Consider the following 18290-nt stretch of genomic DNA (forward strand, 5'->3'; position numbering starts at 1 on the left):
ACGTCTGTCTGCTACTGGACCCTACCTGACACAGATTCCTAACTCGGATCTTATACCAAAATAAGTTCTAAATGGGTCAAAGATGTAAATGTTTAAAAATAGCCATAAAAGTACCGGAAGGAAGAATGCAGAGCATATTATGAGCTCACAAAACCAAACTGTAAAATTACATGATTTAAAATTTTCTACATGGCACAACTACTTTAAACAAAGCAAAAGTCAAATAACAGACGAGGAAAAATATTTGCAAATATCTAAGGATAAAGCCTTACTATGTAAAGAGCCTGTCCAATCAATAAGACAAGGTCCGACAATCCAATAAAAAAAACTGGGTCAAGGCTGTTTACAGAACAAGGGAAACTATAACTTTAAAATAAATTAAAAGTTGTTCAACCTGACTCACGGTACGAGAAATGAAATTCTGAACAGCAGAGATGCTCTTAGATTGCAAAGATCCAAAGGTTTCCTAACACAGCTATGCTGGGAGGCTATGGGGGACAAACCACTTGACTCACTGACGTGGGCAGGTATGGGGCGAGCTCTGCGGAAGGCAATGTGGCAGCAGATCTTTCAAAGTGAAGACTGCCCGGCACGTGCAGGAGTCTATCCTAAAGCCTGCCCGCCGCTTGCAAAGGCACAGGTCCAGGGACATCGTCGGCGACACTGTCCATGAAAAAAAGACCACCTAAATGTCCATCAGCAAGGGCTAAGCAACACTGTGGACGGGACTGCCCTGCCCCGTGTGGACAGGCCCGTGGGAGTGAGCTGTCTGTGGTGCTCAGAACGGCCTGCAGGCCCGCAGGCCACTGACGGAGGGACCACAGGTCCCCGGGGCTGGGAAGCGGGGGAGAGGGGTTCTTTTTCACCACGTCCCTCCTTGTTGGGCCATTTTCCTCTTGAATCATCTGCATGTACGGCCTATTCCCCCTCCCAAAAAAATAAAAATAAAATATATTAAAATATTTAAATACACATTGTTTAATTCCCAATCCTCTAGCTTATCCACTCAGGATAAGAGGCTCTGACCCTGGGGCCTGGGGATGGGGACCCCCCAGTAATTCTGAAGTGTTGGTGGCCGGGGCTGGGGGCAGCCTCTCTGAGAGTCTAGCGGGGGGCGTGTTCCGCCCACCCCACAGAGGGGCCCCAAGAACGCTGGCAGCTGTCCTGAGGGTGAACGCGGCGAGACGCTGCCCCCCTCTGGAGGGTGAGGGAGGGGACTTGGTCTGGGGACCCAGGGGGGTCCCCAGGACCCTGTTGAAATGGGGTTAGGGTTCGGGTTAGGGTCACCTGGGCCCAGTTCTGTGTGGTCGGGCTCACTGTGAGGGACCTTTCTAGAATGGCCGTGGACCCCGCGGAGGAAGTGTGGCCTGACGCCCCCCACCAGCCCCCGGGGCTCCAGCGGCACAGAGCTCAGGCCGGGGGATCATGAGCACGGGCAAGGAGGAGGGTCCCCGCAGGATGTGAGAGAGGGGCCAGGGCAGGCCTGGCTGGGGAGGACATGGGCTGCCCGTGCCCCCCTGGCCCACAGCCCCTGCTCTGCCCGGGGCGCAGGCCCAGCCAGAGGCCTCAGAGAGGCCGTGAGTAGACACGGGAGACATGCTTCTACACAGCGGGGTCTGCACCGCAGCCAGTGTGTCTATACTGCAGAGGGTCCTCCCTGCACCTCACCCAATGAATCCACCTTGCAGCGCGCACACAGTGACGCAGCTACACTGCAGCGCACTCGTCCTCCAGCGCGTCTAACCGCGGGGGCATCCGCCTCGTGATCTGTCTCCAAACACACGTGTGTCCGTACAGGCACACATCTAAGCCACCCTCAACGCCCAGCCTTCTTCCACACGGCCTCCCCTGGCCTCCCTGCAGGAGCCTCCGCACAGACACCCACCCTGCTCTCGGCCCGGGAGTTAGCACACAGCGAGTGAAATAATAGCTTTTGACACGAGGGCCAAGATTTTACCTTCAAAAATTTATCCTTTAACATCTTCTAGAATTAGTTGGTTTTTGGTTTTGTTTCAAAAGCCTCATGCTGCCTTCAGGGAAAATGTCCAAACTCCTCCCAGTGACACACCCCCACCTCCCCCTCCATCCCGGGCCAGGCTGCACCTCCCACCAGGCTCCGCCTTTCCTGCAGGCCCCGCACTGCCTTCTTCCCTGTCTGGAGCACCCTGGTGCGTGCACTGTTCGTGTTTCCTGGCCCCCCTACCAGCCCTAGCAGAAGCCCACAGACTGGGGGGCTTAAAACAACAGAGATTTATTCTCTCACAGTCTAGAAGGCAGATTTCCAAAATCAAGGTGTGGGCAGGGCCACCCTCTCTCCGGAGGCTATAGCTGAGGCTCCTTCCTCACCTCTTCCAGCTTCTGATGACCCCAGATGTTCCTTGACTTACAGACACATCACCCCAATCTCTGCCTCTGTCATCACCTGGCGTTCTTCCTGTGTCTTCTGTGTCTGTGTCCAAATTTCCCTCTTTTAATAAGGACTTGACTGCAACTAGTCACATCTGCAAAGACCTGACTTCCAAATGAGGTCGCCTTCACAGGGACTGGGGGTCAGGACTTCAACATGTCTTTCTAGGGACACAATTCACCCCACAGCAATCATTAATGAAGAAACCAGTAACATTTTACAACCCAGATCAAAGAAGAATCCAAACCACAGACACATCCACGGGCAACCCAGAATCCTGAAATGAATTTGTAAGTACAAGCAAGACCAGTCAGTACCCAAAGGGCAATCATCAATTGTTTTCCACTGGACAAAATTAATTTGCATTTCTATGAACAAGAATTGTTTGCATTACTATCAATTTTCTGCCATTGTAGAGCTATAAAACAGTTCAAAGATAATGAAAGACAAAAAATCTGGAAGAGTGAGCCAACAGGACACCCAATACATTTTTTGACATTTCAAAGTCTTTTGCAATTTATCCTGACAAAATTTCAAACACACACAAAAATAGAGAGAAGAACACCAGTACCGCCCACGTGGGCATTGCCAAACTCTAAGATCAGCTCCGGCCACCTTTGTTTCGTCTATTCTACACCCACATCCGCAAGATCATCTTGACGCAAATCCCAAACACGATCACATCATTTCATTCATGAGTATTTCCATGAGCAGTCTGCAAAGGCTTTCAGAGAGAGACAGGACATGATCCTACCGGCCTTTAGAAAAACCACTCTCGTTACCAAGTAGAGAAGGGACTAAAGGAAGAGACTAGGAGGAGGCAGGAGGGAGGACTCCACCACACCACACACACACGCACACGTGCGTGCACACAAAACATGCAGTGTGTGCACGTGTGTGGATACACCGCACACGCGCGCGCGCACACAGGTCCACACGCAGGCATGCACACAGCACGTGCACGCACACCACAGGTGCCTCTGCATACTTGCGTGCCCACCACACGAGCCCCCCTTCTTGGATGACACCTTCACACAGAAATATCAGGTCCCCAGAGCCCCTCAAGCTATGCAGGCCTGAGCCCTGCGGCTGCCCTCAGCTCCTGCCTCATCTGTCTAACCTCTTGGCTCCAAGCAGCCTCCGGCTACCCAGACTTCTCTCCAGCCTCCAAAGACCCCCGGCTCCTCTCCTCTGCTATCTGGAAATGTAGGATTTGACCACACAGCGTTGCCCTCCAAGCTCCCCGCTGCCCCTGCGCAGCTGAGCAGGAAGCCAACTGAGGCTTCAGGCAGGGACCGAGTCCAGGCCCCCCCACAGGGGCCCAGGTTAGTTTAGACACTTGAGACCCATTAAGCCCCTCCCCACAGACCTCTGCACCTCCCCCATCACCATGTCAGCTGGCAGCTGAGAGTCCGGCCTAGGTCTCCCAGCACCAGGGCTCCCCTTCTTCCTGCCCTCAGGGCTGCTGGCACCCACAACTGCCCTCCAAGCCACACCCCCACATTCAGCCAGTCCGTCCCCAGGCCCTGCCTGCCAGGGCTCTCCTCCCCACCAGGCTGGCGTCTTAGCAGCTCCGTTTCCCACCAGCCACCTACTGCCAGCCTCGACCCTTCCGTCCACCTTCTGTTCAGCAGCCATTGAAACGCAATGTGACCGTGTCACTGCTCTGCCTAAAACCCTCTTTGGCCCCAGGTCTCCTCCCAGTGCAGCCCTGCCTGCCCTGCCGCCTCACCCCTCCCCAACTCCAGCCACGCACCCCAGCCTCTCCCGCTCCCCCTCATGCTCCTCCATCCCTCCCTGAACCCTAGGAGCACAGCTCAGAGGCCACCTCTCAGGGCTGGCCCGTCCAGACAAGCCTCTAGCATGACGAAGACCAACTCCAGATGGGGCTTCCCTGAATCCCTGGGTCACGCCCCTCAACAGGAGCGCACACCTGGGTTGAATGAAGCCCTGCCACCAAGCCTGGGGTTCCACCATGGGGCCTTCGTTGGGTGTGTCCAGGCTAGACTTTGGGAAGGGCGGTGAGGCTCCTGGGCTAGGTCACAGGACATCCCCCTGGGTCACCCCCCCAGGCCATCGGTCCCAAATCCTCGGCAGCAGTGCTCAGAATTGGCCACTGGGGGTCAGGGTTGAGCTGCACGATGAGAACCCGGCTCCGCTGGAAATGGAGAGACCCCACCCACCCACCCAGCCCTGGGGAAAATGGCTACCCCTGCGTGGTCAGGCAGAGCTGATCCGGGAGGGCCTCTTGGAAGAGGGGGGCTTCGAGGTGCTTCCCTCACGACAGAGCTCCACACCTCGGGCGAGCGGCTGGCCACCAGGTTTCCCAGCTCCCTGCGCACGCTGGTGACCCCCTCACACGCCTCCTCCCGGAATTTCTTTCTGCCTGCAGGTCTCGACCTCTCAGCGGCCTCCTGTCCCACTCACGGCGGACGTGAGGCCAGAGTTCACTCCAAGCCCCCATCTAGCTGCCGGAGCCCAAGGCTGAAACCCCGGACCAGGCCCAGAGCAGCACGGGCAGGTGGGACCGGGGCGGGGCTCCTTCCAGCATCAAAGGCACCGAGTGGGGCAGAGCCCTTGCCCACATCATCTCAACTTAACCTCTCCACACCGTGAGGCAGGAGAAGTATGACCCCCATTGGACAGGTGAGGAAATGGAGGCTCAGAGGTGTTGAGTACCTCACCCTGGGTACTCAACAGCAAGGACAGAGCTGGCTCTAGACCTGCACTCCCGACCGTCGCCTGGAGGTGTGGACAGACCTCAGGTGAGACCTGTCTCCACAGCACAAGTGCCAGCTCTGCTCAAGCCCACACTCCTCCACCCTGGGAAGGAAGCTGGGCCTCGGAGTTTCCAGCCGCTCTAGCATCTGCCAGGCTCCTGAGAGCACCACGGGGCCAGCCCCTGGGCGTCCGCCCATGGACACTGCTGACGGCGGCAGCTCCCTCGGGAGCTACACCTGCCTGTTGCTCAAGGATGGCACCTGCCAGGGGACCCCCTACCAGAGCCTCCTGCTCTCGCCTGTGAAGTGGGGCCAGAGCAGTCCTGCCTCCTGGGTCACCGTGGGATGGAGAAGGCATGGATGTGCCAGGGCTCCGCCAGTGCCTGGCACACAGCAGGCATTTAAACCAGAGGAGACAGACCAAGGGGATCAGCAGAGGGGCCTCGGGCCTGGGTGGCGACGGGGGGACAGGGGCTGTCTTCTGGCCGAGCCCAGGCCTGGCCACACCAGGCAGCCTCCCCTGGGGGCAGCATCCTCTCACGTCCCCCCCGACAGGCCCCCCGGGTAAGTGGTTTGTCCAGGACCAAGGGGTTTCCTGGAATGTGGACGTTCAGGCCTGAAACGTGGACAGTCACAGGTAAACGGGGGGGGGCCGGCCACCCGCCATCCCAAAACGGGGACATTGGCGGTGACAGGGTCACGGGCAGAGAGGCCCTCGAGAGGACACAAGGTGGACACCGGGAAATGTCCCTGAACGAGACCTGTTGGGACGGGGTTGCCATGGTGACAGGAGCACCCACACATGGGCAGGGGCGGGTGGGAACTGGCCCTGCTGCTGACTCAGCAGGGCTGGGTGGGGGGGCCCACAGCCTCCTCCGGACCCGGCAGTGCCTGGAGCACCAAGAAGAGGCCCGGGAAGGAAAGACACCCAGGTCCTGGGCTCCAGACGCAGTTCTGAGGACACAGCGGCCACGCTCCGGGCCTCAGTCCAGCAAGAACATAGAGAAGAAGCCCCTGAATTACCTGCAGGGCCTCTGGGCACAAGAAGGTGGCCCTGATCGGGGCAACAGGCCACCACACAGCCGGGTCCCGGCTGACACTGCCACGCGTCAACCAGCTCCTCCGTGCCCAGGCTGGGCTGGGCTCTGCTCTGCTCCAAGGTGGAGCCATGAACTCCATGCCCACAGCCCCTGCGGACCCTGATCTCCCCTCAGGGGCCCTCCCAGACCACGTTGGCCCCTCCCAAGACACCCTCGCCCAGCCCAGCCTCTGACCTCCTCTCTACCACTGCCAAGTCCACCACCACGGCACGAAGGAGCTGTCTGCACAGGCAACGTCCCCACGCACACGTGCTGCCTTCCCACCCTCCCGAGTTCCCGGCTGATGCCAACGGAAGCTAAAATTGTGGTGGGCGAGGTGAGGGGAGCTGCCCTGTCTGGATTCAAACCTCTGTCCTCCCCCAGCGCCAAAAAAACCGGTGCCCAGGGCCTATGCAGCTGGACTCTCCCCACAGATGCTGTAGGACCCAGCAGGCCAGGCCAACCGGGTCAGCGGGGCTGTCCCTCCCTCCCCACTGCGACCCACAATTTGGAGCCAGATGGGGGCTGAGGTCCCAGGCAAGGAAATCTGAGCTCCGCCCAGGCCCCAGGCCTCACCTGGGCCCCGGCACCAGCCGAAGTCGAGTCGCCCTCGCGACCTCCACACCCACAGCTGCGGGAGGCCTGCTGTGCAAGCTCCAGACGTTGAAAATCCGCTCCTGCCAGGTCTTCCTCTCCTGCTGGAAGCTCCCACCACCTGCCATCCCTGAGGACGGAGGAAGGGAGCCTCCCTAGAGCCCAGGGCTGAGCGCACCGTGGTGGTGACAGGGTGGTCCCAGACCCCAGCCCAGGGCTCTGTGGAGGGTCGGGCAGAGAGGAGAGATGTGTGTCCCACGGGACACACGACCAAAAGGGCCAGGGCAAAGGGCTTCTAGACCTGAGTCATCACTCACAGTTCCAGCCAGCTCAGACCCTCAGCCAGAAGCCCCTCCCCCACCCCAAGCCGAAGGCTCTAGGCTGGGTAGAGCCGCAGTCCTCAGCTGGGCCGGTGGGTCCAGCCCCCTCTCCTGACCGCTGCCAGGGTGACAACAGAATGGTCCTCCCACGAGCCCTGGAAAGAGGCTCCCCACCCCGGGCCGGGCACACAGAGAGGCAACACTGTCTGTTATGTGGCCCAGCAGAGCACATGCGAGCACAGGGCCAAGGGCTAGGGGGGCGTCCAGGGCAGCCCCACCGTTAGGAGACCCGGGTCCCCGAGCTGCGGGTGCCTCCCTCTGGTCCCGGTGGCACCCCTCCCTCAGGTACTCGTTTGTGCAGCCAACGCCCAGCCCTGCTCAGAGCCCAGGATGCCGCCTCCCTGGGCCCCCTGCCCGGCCGAGCCCTGCCCCCTCCCCGGCACTGCCCCCCTGTACCGTCTCCCCAGCCCTAGGCGTGGCCCCTCGCAGACCCCCACGTGCTGATCGGCACTCCTGCCGCAGAAGCCCTCCCAGCATCGGGTCCTGCAGGGCCCTCAGAGCCCTGCGGACACCAGGCCTCCCCAGGGGTCGCCCACAGCAGGACCCCAGAGGCCACGGAGAAGGCCTGGCGGTGGACAGTGCCCTGGCAGAGGCCCCTCCCGGGGTTCTGAGCCTTGTGGGAGAGCCTCGAGCGCGTAGACGAGACACAGCAGGGCGGCGGGGTGCTGCCCCGTGCAGACCTGAGGGGGCCCAGAGGTGCGTTAACAAGCCACGTGTGCACGTGTCAGCCTGAGGGGGAGCACGCTGAAACACACACGTGTTCACCACACGTGTGCATCAAGCATGTGACCACGGGGCTCCCGGCCTGCCCTGGCCACCTCCCCCATCACAGATCCCCCAGCAAGTGACGGCCCCTCACCTGAGCCCAGCCTTCCCCTGCGGAGGCCCAGTCTCTCAGTGACCGGGCCGGGCAGCGCCCACTCCAACCCAAATGGATCTAAAGGCAGCAGGCAGGACACCACCGTGCGCAATCTGGAACGAACCGGGAGGTTCATGTGAACGTCGGGGAGGGAGGGCGGAGCACCAGGACCTGCGGGGGGCGGGCGGGGAGGGGGGGGCATCGCGTGCTGTCCTCGGCTTCTGCCGCAGGCTCAGGCCAGGCTGCACCCTCTGAGCTTGGGGTTGGCGCCAGGCAGGTGGGAAGGGGGAGGGAACAAGCAAGACCAGAGGCCCCTGGCCCAGCAGGACCCATCACCCTGGCCCTACCAGCTGCCGGCTTGGTCTGTCCTCCCCGTCCCACAGACAGAGAGCTTGGTCCAAGGTCAGCGAATCTGGCCTCTGGAGCATCCCAGACCCACTGGGCCCAGAAAGCAGCTGAGCTGTGTGGCCATGAGGCCACGTGGAGGGACAAGCACTGCCCCCCTCCAGGGTCATGGGGAGGCCTGGTCTCCTGTCTGACTCAGGATTCCGCAGGAGTTGACTCGAGCATGAACCAGCCTTGCCTGCCCACCAACCTTCAGTAAGAATTCACGGACAGGGACTTCCCTGGTGGCGCAGTGGTTAAGAATCCATCTGCCAATGCCTGCCAATGCAGGGGACACGGGTTCGAGCCCTGGTCCGGGAAGATCCCACACGCCACGGAGCAACTAAGCCCCTGCGCCATAACTACTGAGCCTGCGCTCCAGAGCCCGCGAGCCACAACTACTGAGCCTGCGCTCCAGAGCCCGTGCTCTGCGACAAGAGAAGCCACCGCAACGAGAAGCCTGCGCACCGCAATGAAGAGTAGCCCCCCGCTCGCCGCAACTAGAGAAAGCCCGTTCACAGCAACGAACACCCAACACAGCCAAAAATTAATTAATTAATTTTAAAGAAAAAAAAGAATTCATGGACAGACCCGGAAGCCAGGCTCACGGATGCTTCCTTCCTGGGTCCGTGTCTGAGCACTCTGCCGCCCGCATACACACTCCCGCCACCCACGTGCTTGTCCAAGGGCCCAGTCGCACCTGTGACCCCCTCCCGCCCGAGACACGGAGGCACCTGCTCCCTCCCTCCCACTCCTGCCTGCGCTCTGAGTGACCGGGGGACCAGTCCATAGACACTCCGTGGGCACTAAGCCCTCCCAGGAGACAGGCCCCAAGCTCGCGCAGGGCAGGGGGCCCCCGTGAAGCCCCCCGCCGGGCCCAGTAGGCCTGATCGTGGTGGCTGGCGTCTGGGCAGGAAGGAGGGGACAGGGCCTTACCGCCCCCGCCCCTCCTCTTGCTGGGGAGGGGAGAGGGAGCCCTCTGGTAACCGACTTAACAACCCCCCCCCAGGCTGAGAAGGGCTGGTGCCCAGGGGAGCCGCACGCCTCCTCCGTGCTTCCTGCTTCTCAGCACGGGGAGGGGGCGTGCGGGCAGGGCAGGCCAGGGGGCCTCAGGGCACCCGGCCTCCAGCCCAGGCTGCCCCTCCAAACCCCACATCCCGAAGGCCTCGGACGGGTTTGGACTCTGCACTCCATCCTGACCTCCAACCTTCCCGCCCCTCCCAACCCCCAGGCCAGGGCTCCTGCCAAGGCGCCCTGCTCCCCGCACCCCACACCCCTCGGACCCTCTTGGCCTAAGGACCTGGCCGACCCATCCTCCCCTCCTCAAAACTCTCAGGAAGGCCAGAGCCCGTGTCCCTAGAAGGGCGGACCAAGCTCCTCCCTCTCCCGTGGCCGTGCCCCACACACGCCTGCCAGGCCTCTCCCGTCTCCTTGGTTTCAGCACGAGCATCACCTTCTCTACAGGACCACCCTGTTGATGGACAGGTGTCTCTCTGCTTTCTTCCTCCTAGAGCCCCTGCCCTCCAGCTAAACCTTGCGATGCACTTGGCACTTCCCGATGTTGTTTCCTGCCTCCCCCAGTAGAGCGGCGGCCCTAGGAAAGCAGGAGTTTCCCCCTCTTTGTTCACTGCTCTTTTCCTAGACGAATACTTGCAGAGCCGACAAATGACTCTGGGCCCAGGGCTGGGATATTTCGGAGCTGGCTGAGCAGGAGCCCCCGTGGGACCCCAGTCTGGCTGCCCCAGGCCTCTCCCACCGGCCCTGAGCCCAGGGTCTCCCTCCTGGCCTAGCCCAAGGAGATCAGGAACCGTCAAGAACCCCCAAGCCATGACCTGCCCCTGGGGACGGCTCAGTGCCACTAGTGCTGAAGGAGAGAGAGGCAGCTGGGCGCCGGGTGGCAGGGCCAGGGGTCCGAATGGCTAGGTTTGAAACGGGCCCTCTCAGTTTTGCAGAGTTCTCTCTCTGCTTCCCTGGAATGCGCTCTGAATCACCTGTCTCTTCTCAGTGAGCTAAGCCTCCCAGCTACCTACTCAGAGTCAGCACTTACCGTTCAGGGCTATCTTCTGAGCCCTCAGTAGGAGAGCAAGAGAGGGGACGGGCCTGTGGCCAAAGCACACACAGAGGCACGCAGGGGCGCACGCATCCACCCGCGCCTGCGCGTGTACGCGTGTCTGCGTAAGTGCGTGCGTCTGCCGCGTGCATCTGTGTGATGTGTGCACGTGTGTGTGTGTGTGAGACGACCATCAGGTTCAGGTGGAAGGTGGTTGCCACACCAGGTGAATCACACACAGCTGTGAAAGCCGCTCGACTGAGCTTGCCCGTGACTCGACGCTGTCTCTGGTCTCCGGGCCCACCAGCCACACTGGGCTGGGTCAGGGCGGCTGCACCCCCCTCCCTTCTCCCTCCTCCCTGCGCAGGGGTGGGGAGGGAGGCTCACCGCCAGGACCTGCTTCCCCCCCCCCACCCCCACCCAACAGCAGGCGGCTGCACAGAGCGCGCACACACACTCACACTCACACCGCGCAGACTCCCACGGGCTCCCATTGCGCAGGCCCCAGCCCCCAGAGACCAGGCAGAGGCCTCGCCCCTCCCCTGCGGCCCCCACCTCTCTCTCCACAGCCTGAAAGCCCTCACAGGCTGGTTGGAAACAGCCGATTCATTTCTGAAAATGGAACTCATCTCCCCAGGATGACACGCACACAATGCCCCACCCACGTGCAGACAAAGCCCCCTGCTGCCCCGAGGGCCAGAGAGCAGAGGCTGAGGCGCCCCCCACCGCTGGGCCGGCGTGAGGGGCACCTGGTGGGTCACCACACCTGCAGGCCTGGTGCCCCCTCCTCAGCACCCCCAACCCCTGCTGCCCCGGGGCCCCCATCCTCTCAGCTTCCACCCCCGGCCCCCTCAGACGTGACGGGCCGGGAGGGGAGCCAGCAGCCCCCAGGACAGACTCAGGAGAGCAGAGAGCAGGCTGAGAGGGGCTCGGAGCCCCAGACCCTGGCAGACACTGGTTGGGTGAGCAGGGACCCCAGACTCCCGGTTTGCCTCAGAGGAAGCCAGGGCCATGCTGGGAAACCGCCGGGAAGGTTCTTGTAGTTCCGGCACCGTCTCCTGGGGCTTGAGGGGAGACCTGCCTAGAGCAGCCCGGCCCCGGGCAAGTCTGGGGTGGCATTTGGCATCCTGCTGAGCTGGGGCAAGAGCAGGAGGGGCAGGAGGGTGAAGAGCCCCCGTCACAGGCCCACGCTCGGGGGGCACCAGTCGGCCATGTGCTGGCTGGCAGGCAGACAGAGCCCCGGGCCCCCCCAACACACTCAGGAAATAGGGACCCCCAGCACCCATCCCGCGGGACACCCACAACCAGGCCCAGAGGGGTGAGCCCTGCCCCACCCCCAGGACAGCCGCTGAGCGACAGGAGGCCTGGGCCACTCCCTACAGGCCCAGCACCAGGGCAGTGTCAGCCATTCACCCCCCAGGCCAGCCCGCACGCCGGCTCACACATAGGCCACACGGTCAAGGGGAACGGGCGGCCCATACGCCAGGCCTGAGCCTCTCTCCGTCCTGTCTCTGGTGTCCAGGAGCTGTGACCTGACCCAGCACCCCTCCCCACGCACGAACCCCCCCAAATCACGAAAGTCAGCCCCAGATGCAGGGGCCTCTCCTCACGCTCACCCATCCCCTGGCCTCGGTGGGTCTCAGGCTGGGGCACCAACGACCAGTCCAGAACTTGCCCCACCCAGACCAGAGGGCAGCTCCCTCCCTCCCAGGCCCAGCTGGTCACCTTCTCTCTGCTTCTCAAAGAGAATCTCCTCGTCCAAAGCTGTGAAGCTCGTGTAGCCCACGTGGGACCGTGAGTATCCCGAGGAAAGTTCTAGCCCCGGCGCCCCCGTCCCCACCTCACACCAGAAACAAAAGCCTGTGTGTAGAGGCCGCTTGGAAGCACAGGGTTCTTGGGGGACCGGGGGACTAGGGGTCCCACCTGGGGGCAGCCCACTGGACGAAGGCTCGGCCCTGCTGGACAGCTGGAGCCCCTGGCCAAGGCTCGCAGCCCTCGGTCTCCCAGAGCCTGCAGCGCTCGCAGCCCAGGGCTCCGCGACAGCCGGGGGACCCCCTGCCCCCCGCCTCCTGGCACGTAGCGGCGCTGCCACGAGGCTGGAGACTCTTCGGGAAGCCAGCTCCCTCCGAGGCTGCCAGCGAGCAGGTCCTAAAAGCCCCCCAGGTGGTTAAGGACGGACTGGGACGCTGGCAGGGGGCCCATCGGTGGGGGCCACACCTCCCCCCTCCACCCCTGAGGCCGCCTGAGCTGGCCACCACCACATGTCACCCAGGCCACCAACTTCTGGCCATGTGTCTCCAGACAGGTCAGTGAGGAAAAGTGCTGGTGGCCACACACAGAGGGTCTGCAGCTTGACTGGGAGGGCACCGCTGCAGGACTCCCGATTCGAAGGGGGCCAGGAATATGATGGGAGGTGCATTTTCGGAGGGACTGTCTTGACTTATGTAGCTTGTGCTTTGGGGTGTGGCCGGGACAGGGGCTGGGGTCGGGGTGGGGGGGCAGATCCAAGCCCTCCCTTCCCAGAAGGGTGGTTGGCAGCTGCTCTCTGCAAGAGGAGGGGGCCTTGGGGGAGGAACCCAACCAGCCGAAAGTGCTGCCCAGGAGGAGGTGCCCACGCACTCTGCCAGGCTCTCTCTTGCCACTGGAAAGGGGTGGATGGAGAGAGACGCCATGAATCCTTGACCCCGGCAAAGTGGCCACGGCTTCTGCCAGAGAACTTGAGGCAGCTACCATTCTAAGCTGACAGCCAGATCCCAGAGTTTCTGGTTGTTTCTTTCTCAGAATCCAGCCCAAGGAGGCCCCTGCCCAGATTCCCAGCTCAGAAGCACCTCCCACCTGCCCAGGGCACAAACCATTATCGGTCCTGCCTCACGATGGAGGCCACAGGGCCGGAGGGCCTGGACAGCCGAGGCTCCCCCTTGCCAGGCACAACGGGCGCCGGCCTCTCTTGGGACAACGGCACCAGACACAGCGTCGCGTTCCCTGAGCCGCTGCCGGCTCTCCACGAGCTCCTGTCAGTGGTGTACTCTGTCATCTGCGCCGTGGGGCTAACGGGCAACGCGGCCGTCATCTGTGTGATCCCCGAGCGCCCAAGGTGAAGACGGTGACCCACGCGGTCATCCTGAACCTGGCCACCGCCGACGGACTCTTCACACTGGTGCTGCCCACCAACATCGCCGAGCACGTGCTGCAGCGCTGGCCCCTTGGGGAGCTGCTCTGCAAGCTGGTGCTGGCAATCGACCGCTGCAACATCTTCTCCAGCGTCTGCTTCCTGGCCGCCGCGAGCATGGACCGCTGCCTGGTGGTGCTGGCCACGGCGCGGTCCCGCCGCATGCCCCGGCACACTGTCCGCGGGGCTAAGATCGCCAGCCTGTGCATCTGGCTGGCTGTCACTGTCGCAGTGCTGCCCTTCTTCACCTTCGCCGGAGTCTACAGCCATGAGCTGCAGGTCACAAGCTGCGGGCTGAGCTTCCCACGGCCTGAGTGGGCCTGGTTCCAGGCGAGCCGCATCTACACGCTGGTGCTGGGCTTCGCGGTGCCCATGTGCACCCTCTGTGTTCTCTACGCGGACCTGCCGCGGAGGCTGCAGGCCCTGCGGCTCCACTCCGGAGCCAAGGCTCTGGGCAAGGCCAAGCGGAAGGTGAGTCTCCAGGTCCTGGCTGTGCTGGCCGTGGGCCTGCTCTGCTGGACGCCCTTCCACCTGGCCTGTCGTGGCCCTGACCACAGACCTGCCCCAGACGCCACTGGTCACCATCATCTCCTATGTCGTCACCAGCCTCAGCTACACCAGCTCCTGCCTCAACCCCTTCCTCTAGGCCTTCCTGGACCACAGCTTGTGGAAGAGCCTCCGCCCCACGTTCCGGTGCCCGGGGGCACGAGCGCCCCTCCCTCGCGGCCCGCGCAACCGTAGAAAAGCTCTGTTCCTTTAGAGCAACACCCCACCTGTTCACATCCCATCACTATTTTCTCCAGACAGAAAGAGAAAGACCCACGAAGGCTGGCCACTGAGCCCGCAGAGGTGGCCATGGACCCACCCCTGTCTCTGCCTCCTAGACAGCCCTTGGGTGGCCAGCTGCAGGGATTCAGGTCCTGGCACAATAGACATCCTGGGGGGCACCTGGGGCAGCAAAGCCAGGTGTTGCTGTAAAAGCCAAAGGTGCACATCAAAGGAGGCCATGAAGCACACTCTCACAGCCCGAAACTCAGGTGACATTTCACCAGGAGGCCTGTGCCCGTGTCCCCTCCTGGCTCCCTCCTCCCAGCTGCTTCCAGGCCTGGAGCTCCAGCCTTGCCGTTCCGTAAGTCACCTGCCTGGCACCCAATAACCCTTCGAAGCTTATGGGGCCCCAGGTCGGTTTTAGTGCTGTGACACAGCTCTGGCCAGTCTGTCCAGCTGGCAAGCAGGACACACCTTTCGCCACGCGGTGAGGTGGCCCCCAGGCTGCATGGCCGCCTCCCCCCCACCCAGTCACGTGGAAGAGCTCGGGCCCACACCCCTCTCCCCTTCCCTCTCTCAGCCTGAAACAACTCAGAGGCTACCTGCGTCCTGTTATCTTTCTGACCACATGGTATTAGTAAGCCATTACTGTATAAAAAATTCCCCCCAAATTAGCAGCTCAGAACAACATTTACTAGTTCACAACTCTTGTGGGTCAGGAACCTTCCAGCAGCTCTCAGCTGGCTCCAGCTCAGGGTCTCTCACGACATTTCAGGCAGGACTTCAGCCGCGGCCCCAGTCACCCGAAGGTCGCACTGGGGCTGGAGGCGGCTCCCTCTCGTGGCCGCTGGCAGGAGGCCTCGGTTCCTGGCCCTGCGGGCCGTCCACAGGCTGCTTGGGCATCCTCCAGGGGTGGCAGCAAGCCCCCAGGGCAGCGTCCGAGAGAGAGCCAGGCGGAAACCTCCACACCTTTAAGGCCTATCTGGGAAGCCATTCTGCTACTTTCTATTCCTTAGAAGTGAGTCCCCAAGTCCCACCCACACTCAGGGGCTGTGGCCACTTCTCAAAGCGCCACTAGCACCCAGCCTCTCCCACGAAGAACTAGCTGTTCCCGATCTGCTCTCTCACTGCGTTGCAGTCACACCTCTCCAAGCAGCAGCCGTGATTACCTCGTCAGCGCTCATCCTGCGCCCTGCGAGCTCCTTGAGAGGAGAAGCTGCGCTCCCACACCCCAGCTAAGACCCCAGCTGGGCCGAGGTGAGGCGCGAATGCGCGGGGCGTGAACGCAGAGCAGCAGGGGCGGGCGGAGCTGTGTCAGCCGGAAGCCCACGCGAACGCCGAGCCGAGCAAGGGTCTCCCACCCCGTGCCCAGCAGAACATCTCCCTAGCACAGGAGGTGCCAACCAAGCCTCCTCAGCGGGCCCCACACTCTGTTCCCTGGGGTGGCCCCCGCCCCACACCCAGCCCAGCAACGGGAGCCACCGTCTGGCACTGGGAACTCCGTGGTGGGGACCGAGGAGAAGCAGGTCCAGCCAGGCGGTCCACATCCGATGGGAGGGAGGGTCTTCACGCAGGGCCCGCGAGACACCAAGGCGGGGGGGAGCCGTGGGCCAGCCAAGGTTGGGGGGAGAGGAGAGCCCTCACCGGGATCCCGCCCGGGGAAAATGCCGCCCCCTCCACCGTGACTCCGGAGACGGACTGGGGAGCGCGGAGGGAGTGTCCCCGTGCTCTGGGCTCCTTTCCCAGAGAGAACTGGCCCTCTCCTTCCGCTCCCCAAATCCCCTCGCCGTGGCCCGGACCCCGGCCCGGCACCACCCGGCGCGGCCCCTGGGCGCAGTCTCCCGCGGGCCACAGCGCCCCTGGTGGGCAAAGTCCAGAGCGCCAGGTGAGCCCGCAGCTTCCCCGGTCCAGCCGATCCGCTGACCCCTCGCCCACCCGGCCTTCCCCCGCTACCCCGTGAGGAAGGTTCGGCGTCCCTTCTGCGCAGGCGGGGAAACCAAGCCTCAGGGAAGCCGGGAGACTTGACCGAGCCCAGCTGGTCGGGGTTGGGCGGGGGCGGGGATTGGGGCGAGGAGAGGGGCAGGGGGCGGAGGTGGGGATGCAGGCTGGAGGCCGGGTCGGGGCGGTGGGGCGTGGAGGCGGGGGCGGGGCTGGAGGCAGGGGGCAGGGTCGGAGGTGGGAACCGAGGTGAGGTCTGGGTGCAGGTGGGGAGGACGAGCCAGGCGTGGTCCCGCTTCCGAGGTCCCGCGGGCTGCCGGCCGGGCCCTCAGCCCTGCCTGGACGGGGACGAGCGCAGACGCCCGCTGTGGGGTCGGCCTGGTCGGCAGGAGCCCACCCTGAGCCGCCTCCTCCGCCAGGACCTCGCTGCCTCCTGAGCGCCCCCCATGCTAACTGCCACTGACTGTCTTTTGCACAAGGCGTTCCCAAACGGCCAGACGCCCAGCAGGACATCTGTGCCCTGGAAGGGCAGTGTCAGCAGCACCGAAGTGTCTGCCAGGGCCACATTAAAGATGTAAATGTTGGTAGCTGTCTTCATCTTGGTGTGTCTGCAGAGAGGACGGGGAGGAAGGAGGCTTCATTTGGCCACCTTGGCCGACCTGGCAGCAAAGGGCAAGGGGCCCTTCTTCTTGGCCATCACAGGGGGAACCCTAAACTTTCCCTTGATGCTAAATGTTTGTGTTAACAGCAATTTGCTTGTCATTAAAACTTATATAAACCCGGACATTGGCCCCTCTGCCTGTGCCCAGGCACTGCGACCGAGCTGGCCCTGGATGCCCCTGAGAAGCCCCTCTCTCTGACAGCGTTGTCTGCCCAACAGTCAGCCTGGGTAGAACCGGGCCCACGCAGCAGCCAGGAGGATATCAGAATCTCAGGGCTGCCAAAGGAAGCAGTTCTGTCCATCTGTCATCAAAGTCCCTTGGATCCGCCCGAGGAACGAGAAAGGAGCTAGAGTGGGGGGAGGTGGTCTGCTAAGACTAGATGGAGTGAAGAGAACCCACAGCCCACTGTGGGGAAGCGCCCACCCACCGGATCCACAGGGACCTCTGGCTACAGGGGCAGGGAGTGCAGCGCTTGATTCTTTGGGGAGAAACTTCGTGCTGAAGCAAAGACAGGCCCCCAGCACGTCATGAACTAGTCGACACCTTCCCAAAGTGGGAGCTTCCCGGGGGACAGTCTGCCAAGCACAGAGCCAGGTGAGGGGCACAGAGCAGGCTGGAGGACGAATCAACTTACACCCCACGTGCTAATCCCAGAGAATTTACCCCCATGGCCCCCCAAAGAGTCAGAAACACCTGTTGCAAGCAGAGCGCCCTGACCAGCGTGCAGGGGGTTATTCTGACCCTCCAACACGGCCCCTGGAGACAGTTCAGGGCTGGTTACGTGCAGGGGAAATCACACTGTCCACATGCATAGATACAGGGAGACACATGTTACACCGGCACAAATGCACATGTCTTTCAGCCTTGGCACAAAAATGCTGCAGCCATAGCGGCTCTGGTTCTCAGAGCCTCCCGCTGCTGGCAGCACGGACAGAGCCCCGTCCTCCCCAGGAACGACCCCACAGGGCCGGGGCCCCCGAAGCAGGAGAGGCCAGTCCAGAGTCAGCACCTTGTCCTCCTTCCAGGTGCCTCAGCTAACCTGGCCAGGTCCGCAGCTCAGCTGGCAGGCAGAGGCAGCTCTACCACTGCAGATGTTTCAGCAGCTTGTCTGCAGGGAGAACGCTTGCCAAGTCACCGACCTGCAGCCCCCATCTGCAGACTGGGAGGGTACTTCTCTGGGTGGTCACAGCGGGCAGGGTCCCCACGGCTCAGATGGTCCTTGCAGCCTCCCTCAAGCAGGTCTGCCAGCCCCAGCTCTCCTTCCAACTCTGCATACGAAG

At 62.4% G+C, this 18290-nt stretch overlaps 2 protein-coding genes across 4 annotated transcripts in view; one reads left to right on the forward strand and one right to left on the reverse strand.

Moving 5' to 3' along the window:
- Window positions 1-13346: 13346 nt before the first annotated feature.
- NPBWR2 (neuropeptides B and W receptor 2) lies at window positions 13347-14402 on the forward strand. The gene is given in 3 exon segments (XM_036825116.1): window positions 13347-13551; window positions 13554-14178; window positions 14180-14402. Coding segments are annotated over 3 exon segments (1053 nt in total).
- Window positions 14403-17667: 3265 nt separating this feature from the next.
- Window positions 17668-18290, reverse strand: part of OPRL1 (opioid related nociceptin receptor 1) — an 11877-nt gene continuing 11254 nt past the window's right edge. For all 3 annotated transcript variants that reach the window (XM_036825788.1, XM_036825787.1, XM_036825789.1), the window contains one exon: window positions 17668-18290. This exon is cut by the window's right edge and continues 1456 nt beyond it. The gene's annotated coding sequence lies outside the window, so the exon portion shown is untranslated.

The sequence above is a fragment of the Balaenoptera musculus genome, chromosome 15 (assembly GCF_009873245.2).
Source record: "Balaenoptera musculus isolate JJ_BM4_2016_0621 chromosome 15, mBalMus1.pri.v3, whole genome shotgun sequence".
Classification (NCBI taxonomy): Eukaryota; Metazoa; Chordata; class Mammalia; order Artiodactyla; family Balaenopteridae; genus Balaenoptera; species Balaenoptera musculus.